General features: G+C 44.9%; 1 protein-coding gene across 2 annotated transcripts in view; it reads right to left on the bottom strand.

Annotated features, from left to right (window-relative positions):
- LOC126537128 (uncharacterized) overlaps window positions 1-19929 on the bottom strand; it is a 65528-nt gene extending 45599 nt beyond the window's left edge. The window contains exons 1-3 of one of the 2 annotated variants that reach the window (XM_055073731.2): window positions 19223-19929; window positions 6225-6375; window positions 1527-1686 (exon numbers count right to left, since the gene is read on the bottom strand). In XM_055073731.2, coding sequence (XP_054929706.2) covers window positions 1527-1686; window positions 6225-6368 — 304 coding nt within the window. In that variant the 5' untranslated portion in view covers window positions 6369-6375; window positions 19223-19929. Of the gene's footprint in view, window positions 1-1526; window positions 1687-6224; window positions 6376-7383; window positions 7582-19222 lie in introns of those variants that run through there. The other variant, XM_050184282.3, reaches the window with a different exon arrangement.
- Window positions 19930-20405: the final 476 nt, after the last annotated feature.

Raw genomic sequence — 20405 nt, 5'->3', positions numbered from 1 at the left:
TCGGCACAAGATAGTTTCTGCATGCATTCTCTAGTTTCTGCTGCTCTTATCGTGCGCGTGAAGGAACTGAGGGCACAAATCAATGGCGATGCCCTTGCGGTTGCCAGAGCGTGCGGAGCAAGCAGTCTGATGTTGTTTCAGACTATTTTGGAGCAGCCTGTGCAGCAGTGGCCCCGCATTTCCTGACATCACGTAATTCATGCCAAAATAGTGGTCATTGTCAATGGGAGGAGCTTGGAGGCAGCAATTTCAAATTGAAATAGTTAAAATTTACTCTGAGAGCCCAGTTATTTTGTGTGTATAACTATGTTTGCCCCTCTACACTCAGTTACGATGATAAATTGAGAATAGTTGGACGAATGTGTCATGGGACCTATAGCGCTGTTTGCACATATTTAAATGCAATACAAAGTAGCAATATTATGTTGCCGCGTCTGAACAGTTTCTTCACATACTTAATACATTTTAGTTCCTCACGAAACGTGTCCTTTGGCAGAGAAGAGATACTGCCCACCTCTGAAACTGATTAAATGTGGGTTTTTTGAAGGTGATGAATAACTGAAGGGCAAAGTGTTTTTGTTAAATAATCTAGCTAGTGCTAAGAGTATGGTTAACCTTTTAAGTGTCGGGTTGTTTTAGAGGCGACACACTTCCAGCATCAGGTTTTCTTCTCGGATATCATAAAACGAACATAACGGTTTATTTTGGTTGTGCAGAAATGAAAAAAATGACATGGATAATGGCAAATTCTCTCTTGTTGTGGTCCTCTTATTCCATTGTGACAAAAGGAACGTCATAGGAAGATGCCAGGACAGAAACGCGGAAATGTACATGTCAGTGATGCTGCAATAGTTTTATAATAGAAGCTACAACTTAAATATGTGACATATTTTTACATTACCTCATACAAGCGTTTCGCTTCTCTAGTGATATCGAAGTCAAGCCCTAGAGCAGCCCAGTTGCCTCCTTCTTCACATTTTCAATGTGTTACCACAGTCAACAAGTAAAAGTCACATTTTTAGACCTTAACATGAGACAGTGTCTTTAGACAATGTCACCATCAGCCTAATCTACGTCCACTGCGACATAGAGGCCTCTCCCAGCAGCCTCCCATTACCCGTCTTGCATCAGCTGACTGCATCTGCTGCCTGAAAATTTGACAGGCAGCACCCAATTCCCCGTTGTCCTTGACTGCATGTTCCTTTCCTCATCATCCATGCTGTAACTCTAATAAACCACTGATTATCTGCTCTAAACATTACATGGCCTGTCCAACTCCATTTATTACTCTTAATCTCAACTGCAATATTGGCTACCCTCTGCCTGCTGTGCACACTGCTGTCTTCCTGCCTCTTAATGCTAAGTCTATAACTTTTGGTTCCATCACTCAATGTGTGGTCCTTGGCTCACTCAAGTTCCTGCCCCATATTTGAGTACCAGCAGAATGTAGTAAATGGACTCTTTTCAAGGATAACTGTAAGCTACTGGATGACAATCTGTCAGTGCCCTCTAATTTTTCACTATACCTTCAGGAGGTGCATTCTGATAGCCAGGTTTCCATTTTCTCCAGTCCTGGTAGAGTTTTGCACATGTGTGCACCTTTACAATGTGCTCGGTGTAAGGCCATTCAGGTGGTTCCACTGGTGCAGGCTGCTTCTTCAGTGCAGCTGCAGTGGGTTCAAGGACCTGTTCAATGGACATGCATTGGCAACATGTTGAGAACAATGGTGAAAAGAAAAGCAAAGCAACATGATGCAACAAAGTAACAAAACTTTAAAATTTCTCAACCAGTGAACATTCTGGTACTTTTATATGCAAATGACCATTTATTTTAAAAATTTTTAGCATGCACCAATGGAATATCGGGAAGACATTTATGTGTTCTAACAAAAATAATAAAAAACAATGGCTTGTGCTATGGATTGCTAATTTCTACAGGCTTGTTTGAGTTCAATATCATGCAGCCCAAAATTAATGGAAGAGTGGATGTGTGCAATTATATGGTGCATTTCACATCCCTGCAGCAGTGTATAGAGCATCTGTTAAGCAGCCTCCAGCTGCTTATAGTAGCCAGCACCTCTTTTCATATAAAATAATGCCCCGGTCACACGGGCACTCGAAAGTCTTTCGAGCAAGAGGACTTCTCTCAAAAAAGAGTTTCGCCCGCAGACACATGACAGGGAGCGATATTGTTTACAGAAGTGGTCTTTCCTAGAAGTGGAGTTCGTCGATCTCTTTTACAGCGAAAAAGGAGTAGCCTCGAAACCAGTGGGCACCAGCAATTATCATATATTAAAGAATATAAGCAAACACATATTTTTCTGTCACCTAGGCTCATCATACCAGAAGCTGTAGTAAACACAGTGATGCTCATTTTTTTCTGTACTCGTAAGCTGGCCGAACGGGTCAGAGATGTCACATGATGACGCTTACAGACGTGTGTCGCATGGACGAGACATTAATGTTTCTTAATTTGGCATTGTTAAATTTATTTCGAAAATGTGTAATACAATAAGTTTTCACTTTTATTTTGAGTTACATCAGTTTATCTAGGTCAATTTTGTCCCAAACGCTAGCGCCACGCTTTCAGTAGCGTGCCCAGAAGAAAACACTAAAATGAGATTATTGGTGCCGTGCGTCTGCTGCGCAATGCCTCTTCATTATAACTCTTTCAACTTGGTAAAAGACTGCTTACACAAAAAAGTTTTTGTGTGCGCGTGTGATGAAGGTATAATTCATAAATTGTATCTAACAGAAAGATTTCCAGCTGACTTCTCTCACGAAAGTATATTGACCATTCACTCCAAATTCAGCTTACAATAACCAATAAAAATGAAGAGGGCCTCATTACAAAGGGAGACTTCCTGTAAGGACGACCTAAGAGTCTTACAATCATGGACTTAAAACGTGTTTAACCTAACTTGAACAAAATCTGCTGCACACAGATGAAACTAGGTTTATGAAAGGCAATAGAATGTGTGTCATATTAAAGGGCCCCTCCACACAAACATTTTCTAACAAAGATATTTTATTGCACCTCATATTAATGGAGTTATCAGCAATCAGACGCTGCCGCTTCCACACCCTCACAACCTCCTCACCGTTTTGTCATTTCCACTCCACTGGAAACTGTGTGCTGCACACATATGGAACAAAGTTCACCATGCTTCTCCTATCATCGCACGGAGCTTTTGCATTAGCACAATCTTGACACTCCGTCCTGCCGCCCTTTTCAGAGCCATATTGTTAGAGCAATGAGAGTTGGAGCGACTCTAATATTGTAACGAAGGTTGAAGAAAACAAAGGGTGCACCATGTCATAGGACGATGTAGCGGACAAACAACGTGGCGACTTCATAAGGGTTTCCTTGCAGAATAGCTTCGGTTTCGGCGTATCAGATGAAGTAGCTGGTACCGACGACTATTTATCTGTTGCACAAAGAGGTCACTGGGAACGGACCAAGTGGGTCCATTCCTATTTGTTGTAATGGTATTAAAGGAGGGTCTACAGGGTGGAGAAAGCCAGCCAGTTTCTTGCAGCACTGGCAATCTCGGCAGGTCTTCAAATACTGTTGCAAAGAAGAAAACAGCTGAGGCCAGTAACACTCCTGTCTTATCCTTGCTAACTAACGTCTCAGTGATTCCAACGTGTTCTGCACATGGCTCATCGTGGTAGGCTTGCAAAATGTCTTGGCGCAGCACTGATCGTATGACAAGGAGGTACGTTTCTGAACCACTCCAGCAGTATTTCCTGTAAAGGACGTTGTTGCGCACACAGTATGATGATAAGCAATGCATGAGTGAGCGAGGTAAAACGTTTCAAGTTACTGTAGGTGCTCGATCAGTGGCAGCAACTCTGGGTCAGCGCAGTAGTGCTCAGCCATCTTTACGATGTCGACAACACCAACAAATGGCAAGTCGTGGTCAGGATCCGATAATGTCGTAGGGAAAGATGCGCATGACAAACAGTAAGCGTCGCTGTGCTTCCAGATAGGTAGACAAAGGTGATGTCATAATCTTGTAAGCGCAGGCTCCAACGGGCTAGTCTACCTAAATGATCCTTGAGGTTGGCGAGCCAGCACAGGGCGTGGTAATCACTGACAATACCAGCATTGCTTTTAGCCAAGAACACTGCTTAGTTGTGATGCTTCAATAAACCAACCGAACAGCCAAAGTGTTTACTCTCCTGCGAGAGCAAGGAAAGAAAGTAGTCGGGGCTTTGAAAAGTGGAAGAAACGGGCAGCCACGCTTTCGAGCAAACTTGTGTCTCCCCGCTGCGTGTATGTACTCTGTTTCATACATGCCGAGCAATGCAATGAAGGCTAGAGAGACTCCTCGCAATGCTCACATTTGCAACTAAAAGAATAGTGCACCACACATTAAAGAAAGATATAGGCACGCATAATGTAATTTGACCGAACGTCAAGCCTCATAATTTTATGTCACAAAATACAATTTAGAGGGAAAGCATCAAAGATCTGTACCTATTTGCCACCAAACACGCGGAGTGACACATTTCTGCGAGCAGCAGGCACGCGCACCGCTTACACTTCCCACCAATTTACAGTATGTTGCACATTGTAAGTGCAAAAGTGCACAAATAATGCCAGATTTGAAGCAGCAAGTTGCAGTTATAATATCAGAAGTAGCTGTTCCATAGTAAAGCATCACAGATCAAAAAACAACAGTACTCTGAAACACATAGAGTGAGTCTTCTACGATCGCACTACTTCAGTAACTTCCACAGCATTACCTGCTATGTATGTAAGAAAGCACAGGCATAATATTTGGTTCAAGTGTCCATGACAGTACACCTAGTGGCTATGCAAGTTATTCTTATTGTTCTAAATGTGTTGGAGGACCCACATAAAATTAATTATGAAATTTTGTGAATAACCTTATAATGGTACACATGTCACATGAAAAATCACACAGCACACCGATGCAGTTTGCATGAAATTAACTTTCAGGTGTTTCCTTTTTCTAGGCTCTGAAAACAACCTCGTGGAATGTGCAAAACTGATATTGCTATGCGTTTGCACGCCGAGATCTAAGTACTTTGTAACATGTATTTAAAACCAATGAAAGTGCACAAATATGATGTACCATGTGGCAAAAATGAAACACGTATCAACAACTGTACCGTGCATGGGAACAGAACTTGCCTAAATCTGTCTGCCATGCTCATCATTGTCAGCCTAGTTTTATGTCCACTGTAGGATGAAGGCCTCTCCCAACGATCTCTGACTACCCCTATCTAATCTGTCCATGGTGAATGATGATTTCATAAGGTTGACCTCTGTCAACTCAACTCCAGCTGACTTCTTACTGCCTTTAAAAAAATCCTAAATGCTGCGTGCACTTTCAGGAAATAATCATTGGAAAGATTGTGGGCAAATACAGTTCTGTTAAAGGGTCTAATGGCAATGTTTCTTGATCAAATTGACGGCACTGCCAGCACTCCACGTACACCACTTTCCCATGTGTGTGATGAAATAAAGGATGAAATGGCAAGAGTATGAGTGAATTTAATGACTTCTGGTTTTAGGGGCCAATAACAGCAGAACGGTGTAGACACGTTGGGTAGCTTGAAATATGAAGCTATGCAAGAGCCAATGAACACATAGTATGGAAGTTCCGTTTGCAAGTGACAGCTTCTATTATGTGCCCCTTTCTGAGCAATCATTCATGGTAGACTAAACCAAGTCTGCAACATTCGTTTTGTACCTATACTAACCCTGTTATTCAAGATATATTCATACTTCAAGATCTGTGCAGTGCTTTTTACCTAGCGCTAGTACAGGCAGCAATCACAGTGTATTTTATGGTATATGAACTTATGACGATGTTGAATCAGGTTTTCACAGCACAACAGCCAATTTGACTTAAACTGCATCAGCCATCAAACTTGTCATTTGGTTCAAATATGGGGCCATTGAAGTAATTTCTTCAGTTCGTGACAAGGTTGAATTAGCTGAAGCTGGTTGTACAATTTGCAAATAATCATTTGGAGGCAAGCTATTGGAGGAGATATCAACACAGCATGGGTATACACAAGTGTGACTGGGAACTTCAGTAGTAATACACATAAGAAAGGATGGGACAGCAAAGAAATCATGTTCAGTAATGAACTGAACGCTTAGAAAACTTTACTCAGTTATCATCCATCTTTTTAGTTGTTGATAATAATTATTTGGGCAGTAAACAAGGATGCATAAAATTTACCTGTGTGGCAACAGCTTCAATCTGCCCATGTGATCTTGAAGTCAGCAGTCCTCGGCACAGCAAAATATTTGGTGGCAATTTGCTTCCTGTGCACACATTCTTGCATGCTTTGAGGCTGAGGAAAATCTTGGTCGTTCCTTGCATTGTGTTCCTTAATGCAGAGGGGAAAATATATATTTTTCATTCAATTGGTTCAGTCATTAACATCACATGAATACTACAGGCAAAGTAAAAAAAAGCACTAGAAGAAATGTGGAGACAATCTTCTGAAAAAGGAAATGACAGATATATCGGTTGCTGAAGTCTAGCTGCACCCGAAGCTGATAAACATGTGCACAAATCACAAGTAAGATGAGCTAATAAATTGTATGTTTCGCAACGTAACCGCTACAATGACTTGGACACGGAACTGGTCATTGACACGTCATAGGATGGCGCACCCACATACACACGCATCGCTTGTGACAGCTTCTCAAGGCCGCTTCTCTAACCTGCGTTGACTCAAAGCGAACACTCGGCAAGATATACCATAAATTGAATAACTTCATTAAACCGATCCACTCATCTTGGACACGGCTAGGGCCTCCAGTGACGCGACAGCTAGCGGAGAGAGGGAGAACAGAGAGGAGTGGCTTCGGAAAAACGCGATGACGGCTGATGTGCTTCCATCTACAGTTTGAGGGATAAAATCGCGCAATCGCAGGAGCTTTTGATTTCGTAATTGCACCAATTGGCGCCTATACTACTTTCGTTTCGTCATCCGCGCGCATCCTCCGCCTAAGCAATGAACCAATAACAGCGCCGCGGAGAAGATATCGCGCCAGATAACGCAACTCCCCTTTCCACTACCGTCTGCGGTGACAGCGCACAACGTGTCAGTCAAAACGGTTCGTTTTCCGTCGACAGTGCGACGCGAATAAAAACGGGCCTCGTTATGCGAATCACGCCGCATCGTCCGAACCTGACGGATATGTCAACGGCGCCGCGAACTCACGCGCTGCCGATTGGTTCGTTTCAACCCTTTCTTTACCGACATGGCAGACCGGCGCAACAAGCGTGCCGCGCCTCAACTGACATTTTGCCGGCTTGACAGCTGCGGCTGAGAGAGAGAGAGAGGGAGATCAAGCCTCTGACAAAGGGCTGACAGGCAGGTACTCACAAGCGCGGCACGGCCGGCGGAGAGACTTTGCACACACAGCGTGATAAGACCGGACCAACGAGCGCGGAGCCGGCCTCGTCTAAAGCACCATAGCAACGCACATGCCGAGAGCCGGAGATGAGGAGCTGCTGCGCTGCCGCAAGTTGAATGATCGAGGCAAGGGCCAGCTACACAAGGGTTACGTCACGATCGTGCGATGCGTCGCCCCACCAAGGCCACCGCCGAGAGGTGGCGCGATGTGCCTTCGCTGAGGAAATATGGCGGCGTTTACGAAACTGAAAATCAACGTGATGCCGCGTTCGTATGCAGCGATGCTGCTGCAAGTAACTGCGACGAGCCCGAGCCCTCGGAGCAGCAGGCTTTACTAGAGCACAAATGTCGGACACAAAGTGGAAAATTCTGCGCGCGACTTTCTAGCGAGTCGGCCTAGCGAGCTGCTCGGACGCGGTCCGGTTGTTTTGGTCGCGCACCCCGCGGCCGTAGCGGACGAAAACTCGAATGCGGAGAAAACCGGAATCGAGGTCATGAGCGTGCGATGAACCGGACAGTCGTGAGAAGGAGCCTGGTTAATGGGCTTAAAATGTCGTCTACCTCTTGCGGGTCTCATTCAAACACGACAAAAGGATTTCACGGTAGACTGCAGACTGGGTCGTCGCGCCGGCGGTCTGTCCTGTACTATAACTGGTTCATGGCGCCAAATGTCGTGCGCTATCATTGGAAGCGCTTTGTGAAAGTGGGCGAGGAGTGGCAATAACGATACACGACGCACGCGCTTTCTAAAATGTTAGCTGCACACGTACGTCCCGATCAGACATGATGTTATGCAACTGACTGGCGCAATGCGTTCTGCCAGCACCATACAGGCCACGCGAAACAAGTGAACACGCATTAGCATTTTCTGCTAGGCTTTGAGGCGGCCATTCTCGAATTAATGCGTACTAGACATGTAATGGAAATAATGATTGTATTGTTTAGTTGCGTTTTTGTCGAATAAAATGCGCTCTATCCTTTATCTGACGCTTTGTTACACTGTAGTTATAACTTTCCGCAGTAGTAACTTGATTTACTCAAAATATGGGGGGGGGGGGGGGGGGGGGGCGCTTGTAGCTTCTGTGATACCATTTGAAACATGGAGCTTTCTGATTCAGATTCCGAATAAAGACATCTTATGGAGAAGCTGCCTAATCGTCCCGGCACTGGCATGGACGCATATTGTGTTTTCTACTAGCATTTGCTTTTTGTGCGGAAATAATAGCTTTGGAAATTGCGCCTGGTGCTACATTTTGTTTCGTCTTTGCCTCCAAAGGTTAACATTGTCTTAAGCTTTTTGAAGTTACTTACGCACACTCGAACAAAGATGAACGCCTTTGCAATTTATTATACGTGTGTATAGAGATTACAAAGGGCATTGTCGAAGAGAATATGTACTATGTGTATGGCGTGCGCTGCCATGCACGCCGCCTTGAAAATCGCAACTGCACTCACAGATGCGACATTTTTGCAAAGTTTCAACAATATCCTAGAAATGTCTTGAACGGCGAAGCAGCAGCAGAACTAATTATATTCCATTGTAGTTTTTTTCTCTCTCTGTTTTTGCAAGGCAAAGCAAAAAGAAATAAGCGCACGATAACACTTTTAATTTTTGTGTTACTCGGACTTGTATCATTAATAAGGCCCGACTTTTATCGAGGCCGCACTTTCTTTTTTTTTTTTTTTTTTGACACTTATGCACTTTGTTTCTCGGTTGCATAATTGCTTAGGAGTGTTTGCACCCGAAACTCGCTCCAAATTCCGTTTCATCTTTTGCGACACCAAATTTTGAAACCGATTCCAACAGTCACGGAACCGAATCGTATCAGAAATATTTTTGAAATGTCCTTTGAGTAAAGTAAACTTATGCGACTTAACGTCCTGAAACTGGACAGTTGGTTACGAGAGACGCCTGTATAGTGGGGTGCCCCGGATTAACTTTGCCCGTGTTCGCAAATGGCCGGTACATGCGTGCGTATTTTGCGTTCCGCCCCCATCGAAACGCGGCCGGCCGGGAGATGAGCCCGCGACCTCGCTAGTTTAGCAGCAGACCGCCATGGCCACTGAACCAGTATTGCTTCGCAGTGCAGCGTTCCATCACGTCACAGAACCAACTGACCTACTGCAACGAACTATTTGACTGCACTGAACTGCCGCGGTGGGCGAATTGTGAATTGATTGCTCATTTACTATCAAATTACTATCGCTGTTGCCTTTAAGTCGCGGACACGTGCGAACGTCCACACCGTGACGAAGTTGCGTGATTTGCTTACGGATCTACCGTAGTGTAGGTTTCGTCGTTACGTTAATCGATGCTGGTTAAGCGTAAGTAAGTAAGCTCCCGGGGTCTCAGAGCACGGGTTAATGAATGAGTGGACAACGCAGCGGGAAATGTTTTAGATATTGGTCAAAATATTATTACTAGTATCAGAATACGAAGTCATATGACTGAACACAAACACTCTCCTAATCATTTTTCTCCAGCTCTGCTGAGCACTAAGTCTACAGCGTCAAGTGCTCCTTGCGGTTTTTTCTTCTTTTTTTTTATATAACTGAAACACAAATGACGTGCTACAGATATTTCGCACCGAAGCTTGACGTTCCTGGCCGCGACAACTATAATCAAGAACATCACAAAGTCTAAAGGATTATTTGCAGAGCTTGAGGTATCTTTCGTTTTAGTGCAAAGAAACTAGTTGCTCAAAAAAAATGAAAGAAAAAGAAAAGCAACTTTCCGTAACTCTTCTCAGTGCGTCATCATGAGAAAAACACCATTTCAGCTTCAGTGCGGGTTCCACCTAATATAAGGATGCATTCGCATACAATGAAAGGACGTGGTGGATTTTACGTTATACAGTATAGGGTGTTTTTTCCTTTTTTTTTTTTTTTAGGTGCACCAAAATTTTTTAAAACTGCCTGCGGCAGGAAGCACAATTCTAACCCTTGATAAAATTAATTGATAAGGCGGTCATTACTTATACGAGAAATCAAAATACCTAAACGAATAATTAACATAACTACGGCAATTAACTTTTCCAATTAATTAGCTGACGACACACATTTCAGTCTACGAATTATAGCCGGTGAGTTAACAAGGCGCATCCACTTGGAATGAATTCTCACGACTGCACCAGTTTCGTAATAATTTTCGATGTGCCCGACAAAACGTATTCGCATAAACGTATTCGTATAAACGTATAGAAGCGTTGCAGTTGCTTTTTCTTTTAATAGAAGAGGCTCTTTTATGCATAATTGAAGCCCAAAAGGAACTTGAACACCCACGCATTTGGTCGGACACTTTCAAAATTAATATCTCGAACCTGGTGCAGCACTGATAACTCGTTCCAAGTGGATGCGCCTTTCGAACTCACTAGCTGCAATTCGTATAGATCAAAATTTGTGCCGTAAAATAATTCATTAAGACGATAATTAGTGTAATTACGTTAACTATTCGCTTAGGCATTTTGATTTCTCGCACAAGTATGGCCGCCTCGCCGAGTAATTTAGGTCAAGGGTTAAAATCGCGCTATCTGCCACAGGCAATTTCTTTTTCTTTTCGTTTTTTTTTTAATTTGGTGCAGCTAACAAAAAAAAAAAACTATATGCCCGTCACAGTGGGGTGCCACGTGGTCCGTGCGCGACAAAGCCTGCAATTACAAAATTGATTGCGCTGCGAAGTGCAGGGCTATCTCGCCCTTTGTTGATTCCAAGCTGTTCCAAGAATATTTATGCGGGCAGCTGTTCGGCACGAACTGAGGGTACGTGCCTTGCGCTATATTGCTCGAAAGCCGAGCTTGCAGCTTTTGCATTTATTTCTATTGTGAAGCGCCAACTTCCAGCCTATACATATAGCATATTTGGAGAACTCGATATATAGCATATTAGCATATTTGGAGAATTCGAAAAAAAAAAAAAAAAACCGAATGCTCTCCGTTTGTTTCGAATACCAGGATGAGATATCCGAGAGATGCACTTTCTCACACCGATCTCGCAAGCGTGAAAGGACGTTACGTTTGCTAAGCGTACGTTTATTGCGAATCATCATCTTCATCATCATCATCACATAATTATGTCCACTGCAAGACGAAAGCCTCTCCCTGCGATCTCCAATTACCTATGTCTTGCGCTATAGCTGATTCCAACTTACGGTTACGCCTGCACATTTCCTAATTTCACCATCGCTTATAAAGTAATCATAATATCTAGTGGTCTGCGGTAAGATCTCCTAGCACGATTAAGATCCGGACAGTAAATTTTATACATCTCGGAGGCAACCTTACTTTAACTTTCCTATTAATTAAAAAAGATAACATTTCAAACGCTGAAATTCTCTCATAAGGCAATCGATGAAGCAATTTGTGATGGCGTTCAACAGAGAAATTTAAATTCTACCGAGTGCTGGGTGCAGGGTTTTCGTCCAAGGGATGAAATTATTTTATGAGGATGGCCCACTTTCGGCAAATTTTAAAAAGAAAACGATATTTAAACCACACAGCTTTACAACTCCGCACTAAACGTGGATATCGAAATTCGGTAAACTGTACATGCGTGCTAGAGTGCTTAAAGTCGGCAAATATGCTACACGTTGGTTTGCAGCTTATGCGAAATCGTTACGCTGTTCACGTGATTTTCACACAGGCATTGTTCACAAATTTTAGTGGCACACTTCAGCGCGACGTATGTAACATATGCATGCATTTTGAATAATTGTGGCATCTATTTTTATTGCATGCGTAGTTACGCATAACTGTTAAGTTTGCCCTTCAGTGTTCTGAAAATTTCCAATATTGATACACTTTTGTTCGAAATTTGAGAGCATAATTAAAAGGTCATGTTCTCTCTGACTGTCATATAGAATTTGTCTTTTCGTTTTCTTTAAATGCACAAACCTAATCCAAATAAGATCCGTTGATGCCAAGAAAAGCGAGTTTCTCGTTCTCATTGAAAACTTTTGCTAAACTAAGAACACGTAGGTTAGCCTGCGCAAACGCAAATTAGTAAGAATTCAACCGTAGGCTTGGTGGTGTTTCTGTGCGTTTCTTTGGCTTTTCGATCATCTTCCCAAAATTGTTATGTCCGCTTCCTGAAGCATTCCACATATTGATTATTTGATTGACTTCTTTCTTTTTTTTTTTTTTTTTGCTTTGTAACATAAAGTTTGCACACACAGAGTGGATCCATAGCCCTGGGCTAGATCGGGCCCAATTTTTTTTATTTCTTTTCTTCTTTTCTTTTTTCCTTATACAATGGAAATTCGGACAGGGTAAACAACACTGAACAAAATTCTGAAGAGTGCGAAATTCTGCAAGCAGGCTTTCCCACATAGTTAAGTTTTGCCCTATACGCAAAGTGGCCGGCGCCCCCACGCTGGCGTCACTGTATACACGTGAGGGACGCGTGCGAGCAACGAGAAGGAGTGCGGGTGGCCCCGTTGGCGGGACGCTTGCTTTCCTGCGCACGCTTTGTTCCACATACATAAACTGCGAAATCCACTATATTCTTGTGGCGCGTGTCAAACGAGATGTGTGGATAAGCGCACTTGCGAAATTTCGCGCTCCTTCGGCGTCTGCGTGGTTAGAAGTTATCCTGGGGGCAATACACGCCACATCAAAAAAGAAAAAAAAAATATCCGAGGACACTTAAGCACTTATCAGTTGGGAATGCGAAAGCATTAATGTCCAATTGAAAGCCGCTGAGCGGCCCTTCGAATTGAAAGCCGCTGAGCTGCTCGCGAGCAAGCGAGCGCGTTGAGACGCCTGGCCAACGCCCCCTAGATGGCGCAAGGCCGGAGCACTTCGAACCGTCAAGTCAGGCGACTTTGCCCGACTGCCATGGGATCTAAAATGGCGCAGTTTATAGCACAGGCGAGAGCTTGCGAAAGAACGCCGTATAACATAGCCTTCCGAGAGCGAAGGTGACGTGGCGTCGCGGCGATGCCCTCTCCCGCACGCACACACACACACACACACACACACACACACACACACACACACACACACACACACACACACACACACACACACACACACGCACACACGCACACGCACACGCACACGCACACACACACACACACACACACAGAGAAGTTTAAACAATGCTGCGACACCGTCCAAAACTCGCTCTTCTTTTTGTGTTTGTAATCCGAAAACAATATCAATGGGGTAGTCATATCGGTGTCCTCTTCGACCGGGGGGGGGGGGGGGGCACTCTATATTAATAGCAGGCAGCTCTGGATATGCCCCGTGTTGTTGCTATATATAGCAACATTATGACGACGACGTGTCAGAGAGCAGCGCTGCGTTCGCTCAACGAGCGAACTCAACATTGCTCTCTCATAGTACGATGTCATCTCATGGCGGACATAACCTCATCGATAGCACAACCTGTGGTCCTAAGGCAGTGCCGTTCAAACGCTACGGGAAAGCTATGCGGTGTCCTTTTTATCAATGCATTTTCTGGGATTTTCTGTCGTCTCTCGGTCGAATATCTTAAGGCGAACGACTCTGAGAATTACAAGGTTCGCTCCGCATAAGCGGTCATCATAAGAAAGGAGAAAAGGAAGACTAGAAATAAACACGCATCTCAGCCCTAAACCCTATTATTCTCGCAGTCGAAGACGGAAGCCTTCCCTGCCGTGAACTGGGAGCGGACTGCACTGCTTGCCCTTCTCACCGAGCGATGCAGGCGTTTGTTCTTGACCTCGCTTGCCCGTACGCACGCCCGGTCATTGCCTCGAGGTGTAGGGCGCCGTGATTATGCACTCAGTAATCGCGCCTCGAGCAGGTCCTGTGCCTTCGGGGCTGAACGCTCGAAGAATTCGACAGCGGAACGGAAGCGAAGGTGTGGTTTTGATGACGTCACTGCGACTTGGGACTGCCGGCCTGCGACAGCGAATCGCTGGAATGTCCAGCTCCTGTTCGCGGCGGGAGCGCACTGCGATCAATCACTGCGGGAGCTGCTTCAATGCACATTGAGGACCATGGTTAATGTCAGTGACGTCATCTGGAGTTACGGAGAGGAAGGGCTTAGTTTGGGAGCTTGCCCCGTGAACTGCACTTTGAAGGCGGTGACGCGCAAATATTGCCGGCATGTGTGCGCGCATGCGCGTGCTCCTGATCCTTATATCGAGGATGGCTGGGATGGCATTGGCATGTTCTTGCCGAGCGAGCCCACGATTTCGCTTTCTGAGCGTTGGAGCAAACCAGGAATGTAACAATTTTCGCCCAGAAATACAATAGTTGACGTGAAACTAAATTAAATCACCAATCAAAGCATTTTTCTTTGTGGCCTGATATATACCTATACCAAGGGCAAGTGTTTTCATTGTTCGCACCTAGATAACTCGGAAGAAATTACTCATAACAGTGAGCGGTGCCAGGCTTCAACCCTAATGACAGTTGTGCCGAATTTTCTGGGCAACTCAATGGCAAACTTGTGTGGTTCCCACGTAAATAAATTTTATCATTCATGCACCGGCCGAATCGGCACACACGGTAACACGCGCAGCATTGAAAATATTGACTATCGAAGCATTGCTTTTATCATAGCAATGAATGCGTTTATTTTCTTGCTAATTTCTTGGACCGAAGCGGTGATATTTCACATTTTCACTGCGGGAAAGCGTAGGAAAATAACGTGAAATATACACAAACAAATGTCAGAGAAAGCAAAATATAACCAGTACTCCCAATATTTGTAAACAGTTGGGGCTATAGACTAGTTAAAGTTTTTTTTTTTCTTTAATGTAATGGCTAACCTACAAGGGACTTGAGCAACGAAAAGCCCATGTATTGCACGCTCCTGCTGCACTTACAGCTTCTTAAGATTCTGGGCACGTATTGACAAAAAAAATATATATATATATGGCTGTTCGTGAGAGCAAGTGCCAGTCTATCGTGACGTTGGACATAATAGCGAAGGCGGCCGGCTAATGAACCCCACCATTTACGCGTGAAAAGTGCTGTGAATTCAGCCCCCGTTTCAGAAGTGATGAGCTGTGCAGGACCTGCGTTATGAGTTGCGACCTACACATTAATGTGATTTTAATCTTACTAACAGAAGAAAAGAGAGGAAAGTTTGCAGTTATACACGAAAATGCAGTGCATATATTTCCTTTTTTCTTTGCTGGGTCTCACTGAAAGGTTTTGCTGCAGAAAAAATATTTCAAGCTATTATATAGGTTCATTCTCCGGAAGGCTCTGCATGTAGCCCGAGTATGAAGCTAAGCCTACATCGTTTTGCCATTGATATACGGTGGTTGTTTGACCGGGAAACTGCAGCTTATTCGAGCGACTGTGTCTCCTTTACTTCAAACAAGAAACGACGGATCCGACACACGCTCTCCAGTCGATGAAAACTAAAACAAAACTTCTCTTTATAGACAATAGAATGCGACACGCGCCTCAGAAGAATGAACTATACGAACGTGGCAGCCAAAGTATACGTGGCGATCGCGCTGTCTCTTTCCTTTTAATGTCGTATTTTCTGCAAATCCTGCTTCCCTTCTCGTTCCTCTGTGCGTCGTGTATTAAATGCCCGCATCCAACAAATTACGCGAAAGTCATTAGCCCGTAAGCGGGCAAGACAAGACGGAAGAAGCATGTCGCTTAGAAAGCGCTGCTTTATTCTAGTATAGTGCGCAGTATTTCCAACAAGATATGTGCAGTTAGTTGTCTCCGTAGTATTGTTGTATGCATACGCATTGATAATCTTCTTGCGGTAAACCCCTTTTTATTATAACTTGGCGTTTTTTGGCAGCCTGCCCTATATAGCCTCAAAAAGAAGTGCACTGTCCCTCGAGCTGTCAAAAAAAAGAAAAAGAAAGAAAAGTTATTTGTCTCTTCCTTTCATATTTTATAGTTTTCTAGTGCGTTCTTATTTTCCCTCTTCTGTGACCACTGCTCTAACCACTGCCCCGCGGCTTCCTGGAGGCGGTTTCTCTGAGCGCATTGGGGCAACCTAGCTGCGACCAGCCGCGGGCACCATGAACCGCACTGGTTCTCAAAGGTCTGGGTCATGCGACACTTCCGGCGAGAAGTATTATATAGGGACGTTTCTTTTCAGCTTCGGTATTTCAACGGCAAAATTTCGCGAGGAGGCTGCTCTACGTCTACGCCGTCTAAGACTGGGATTTTTCCGCGCTTCAAAATTTTGTTGCAGTTGGCCTTTTAAGTGTGTGTATGCCCTGCATACGCCTGTATCGCTTCGATTCTGTATACGTGTCGTACACAGAATTCGGGTGGACGTCCGCTGCACTTTCACTCACGAGCAAGATTTCGTTAATGATTGCTCCCCCCCCCCCCCTTCATTTTCGCCGCTTCTTATTGGTTCGCACGTCGTCGCTATCGTCTGAATTGGCCACTGGAGCGACGAGTGATAAAAAGGAACTGGAACCAACGCAAAAGAAATTGTTTTCAGAAGTGCGGCCCCTTGGGCTGGGAAACTTCATTCAGTTGGCATAGTAAAAAGCTAATTGCCTTTTGACTGATCGATGTAAAAAAAAAATTTGATTGCCTTTTTGCGTAGTTGTAGGTTTTATGTATAGTACTGCCTCTGCACGTTATCGCCAGCATCAGCCAGTCGTCGCGGCAAGATTGAAATGCCGCCGAACGAAAGGAGACGTCGTGTCACACACCAGTTCCGCAGAGATGTCAAGGGCGTTTGCGCTTTCTCCGTCGCTCACGGCACGGCGAAAAAAAGAAAGAAAAAAAAAAACAGTAGCCTCCGGCAGAAAGAATTGCGCATGCACCGGTATACCCCAGTGGATATATAGAGTTGAGCTACCGAGCTCGCGGGTTCGATACCGACCGCGGAGGCCGCATTCCAATCGAGGCGGAATGCAAAAAAAGTCCTCGTATTTAGCATGCATAGGGTGCACGTTAAATAATCAAAGGTGCATGGTCACGATTATTGTGGAGCATTTACAATGCGATATGCACCTCATAATCAGATCGTGGTTTTGGCACGTAAAACGCGCGAACTTGATTTAATATTTAGAAATAATTGCGCTTTGCTTTGGCACGTCCGTCGATCGACTGTCTACAGGTTGATAAATGCACATATGACCCTTTACTAATGCGTTAGCATTAAAAATGTCCAAGTCGAAAAAAGTGTAAGCGTGTGAAGTGTGGGAAGTCGGTCACGTGGTAGTTGTACATGTAGTGCAACTGACGGTGGTCTGGCGGTATACTGACGGCGGTAAATGAATGAATGAATGAATGAATGAATGAATGAATGAATGACGAACCACCGTCAGTTGCACTTCGCTCTTCGAAGAGTGCAGGACGTTTGTCGAGTGAGGTGCTGAACAACGCTTTTCAATGGGCTGAACGCTGTTAAAATCATGGATGCGGCACCTCAGAAAGGTCCTACTTAATGCAAACGCATTTTTCTCGCGTTGATCGCGAAATCTCTACGGATATTTTTCACGAAACGTTTATATATTAAGCTTCGATAAAAAATGTCGTGAGGGAGAACTTTGGATTAACCTTAACTCCTGAAGGCCTTATCATATGAATCAAAATATGAGAGCACGAATTTTCTTTTTCTCCTTTCTTTTATTGCGTCTCTATTGTTATCCTAGACGCGATTGTGAGTCGAACGTCTGACCTCTCGTCGCTGAGCGAAACAAGGCCAGCAGCTGAGCCACCGCGACATTCGTAAGCGTCCGAACTGCACGTCTTTATATATATATATATATATATATATATATATATATATATATATATATATATATATAGAACTATAGGTAAAGTGCAGGTTTACTGTATAGTTTCACCAGAGTTTTTCACCTCTCCTTCAGGAGATATACGGGTGCGGCCACTCAACCACTGCTTTTCTTTTTCATTTTTTTCCCCCAACTCAGTCAATGCACTCACCTGCTCTTCTACGCTTTGCTGTCACTTTTTTTTTTTTATCAGCTCCAGATACGGATCATTACTTTGGCCGCTACGCCGGAGACAAGCCAGAGAAGTGCCGCGTACGTCCTGCCGTGGTGGGGAAGAGAGATACCCGACTGGGTGGTTTGGGACGGGCGGATAAATTTTACGGCTGTGTTCTCATGCTCTAGCTCGCTCGCATCGCGCCTGCCGTCGTGTTCTTAGATTCCAGGAGGGGGTCGCGTTTGGCATCTATTGGCATCCCCTGTGGAACCAACCCACGCGACTGGTAGAAAAGAGAGAGGATGCCGCGGTGACTGAACCGCACATGACAAGGACGGAAAGATGCGCCAATGTTCACTCGAGAGCAAAAGAAACGGACCACTCTCTTGTGTTCTTGTATTCACATTTCCTTCTGACGCAACTTTTTTCAAGCTAAGCGTTAGAGGGTAAAAGCTAAACAAAGAAAGGAGGAAGAAAGCATAACTTCTGTATCCTTTGACAGCATCCAGCGAGCAACTATATTTTCTCTTTATCCGGTCGCAAACGTTTACCACTTAGTAGACAGTAAGGTCATATAAATGAATTACGTTTCGAATCAGGACACGAAGACTCCTCTCCGTTCACAAGGCACAATGGTGATCACTGTCACCATCTCGAGACTGATTGATTCCCCTGTATTGTTTTTTTTTATTTTGCAATGCACTTATATACAAGCAGACCTAATGTACTATCTACAAGGTATCTACAAATGCACCTATCCCACACGAATCGAACCCATTCCATGCGGGCAAATTTCCTGATCTCATCACTGAACCTAATTTTCTGCTGCCCTCGATTGTCAGTTCCCTTTCCCTCGAATGCCGGTTGCGCGAACTCTAAATAGACCACCGGTTACCTGCAGATCGTTAGTGCGTAATGCGTACACTCACCTTAGTCACAAAGCGGGACCGATTGGATGCTTGGCGGTGTGTATCGAAAGGATCCCGATCGCGTCGTCTCACTCACTGCTGCATCCAGTTCGGAGACACGCGGCACAAGTGGTCCTGGAAGTGGCTCGTCTTTTTCCGTCGGGTCTCGCGGAACTTTCTGCGTGCTCGCGCGAGGGGAGGCGGCGGCAGAGGTGGAGAGGGGGTGAGGGGGAGGGCGAGCGGGGAGACGCGCGTCTGGTTTTGGTGTACGGCCGAGGCGCGGCGGTGATATCACGAGAGCGCGCACACCGGTTGACAGCCCGCGGACGGACGAAGCTGCTCGCTTGTGCTTGTTATCTAATAAGCGGGGCCCGAATTCACCACAACCACAAAACTAAATTTGAAAAAAAAAAAAAAAATTGCGCCTGTCCCCCGTACTGCGGGAACCGGTGGACGCGAAGCGTTTCGGCGGCTTCCACCGTATACTCTGAGCAACGAGAGACTGTCCGCCTCGCTGTGCAGGTCTTTATTTACGGTTGTGGGTGCATGTAACCGAGAAGTACCAAACGTAACGCTTGATGTTTACAGGGAAACTCCGGCGATCTTTTTATGTCCACTGACCTTAACAAAATTTTGAGTGTACGTTCTCTATTGCACTCTGATCATCTGTGCCATCTTACTGGTCACCCTGTGTTTGTGCCGTCAGAGATTACACGACCACTTCGCTCAGAAATAACAAAGCTGACTCCTTTTTGTACGAGAAAACGGCCGACATCACCGCGATAACCGGTGCTTCTCTCCGTTTTGCCACGGCATCATGCGTTGGACTTGGGCACGTCAGCTGCCTCGCGCGGCGGCGGCAGGTCAAAAGCAAACGGCGATCCTTCAGCGCTCATATCGTCACTGAAATCTTCGCTGAAATCGCCACTGTCTACTTCGAAATAGCTGGAAGTGCTTCCCGTGTCGTTAGAAGACAACGTCAGCTTTGCTTTTTTGGGGGGCGCTATAACGTAAGGCTATTCGAAACTTTTCTATTCCACTTCTGCAATCAGCCCTCCGCGATGGGTCTAAAACGTTTTTGGACCCCCCCTCCCCCCCCCCACCCCCGCGTCACCTGTCTGTCACACGATATTATGAAAACCGCGATAGCTCCCCGTCTGATATGGCGCGCACACACTGATTATACATGATTGGACCGAACAAA

This window comes from Dermacentor andersoni, chromosome 4 (genome assembly GCF_023375885.2).
Source record: "Dermacentor andersoni chromosome 4, qqDerAnde1_hic_scaffold, whole genome shotgun sequence".
Classification (NCBI taxonomy): domain Eukaryota; kingdom Metazoa; phylum Arthropoda; class Arachnida; order Ixodida; family Ixodidae; genus Dermacentor; species Dermacentor andersoni.
The sequence above is the reverse complement of the archived record's forward strand: the minus strand, read 5'-3'. Positions and strand labels throughout refer to the sequence as shown.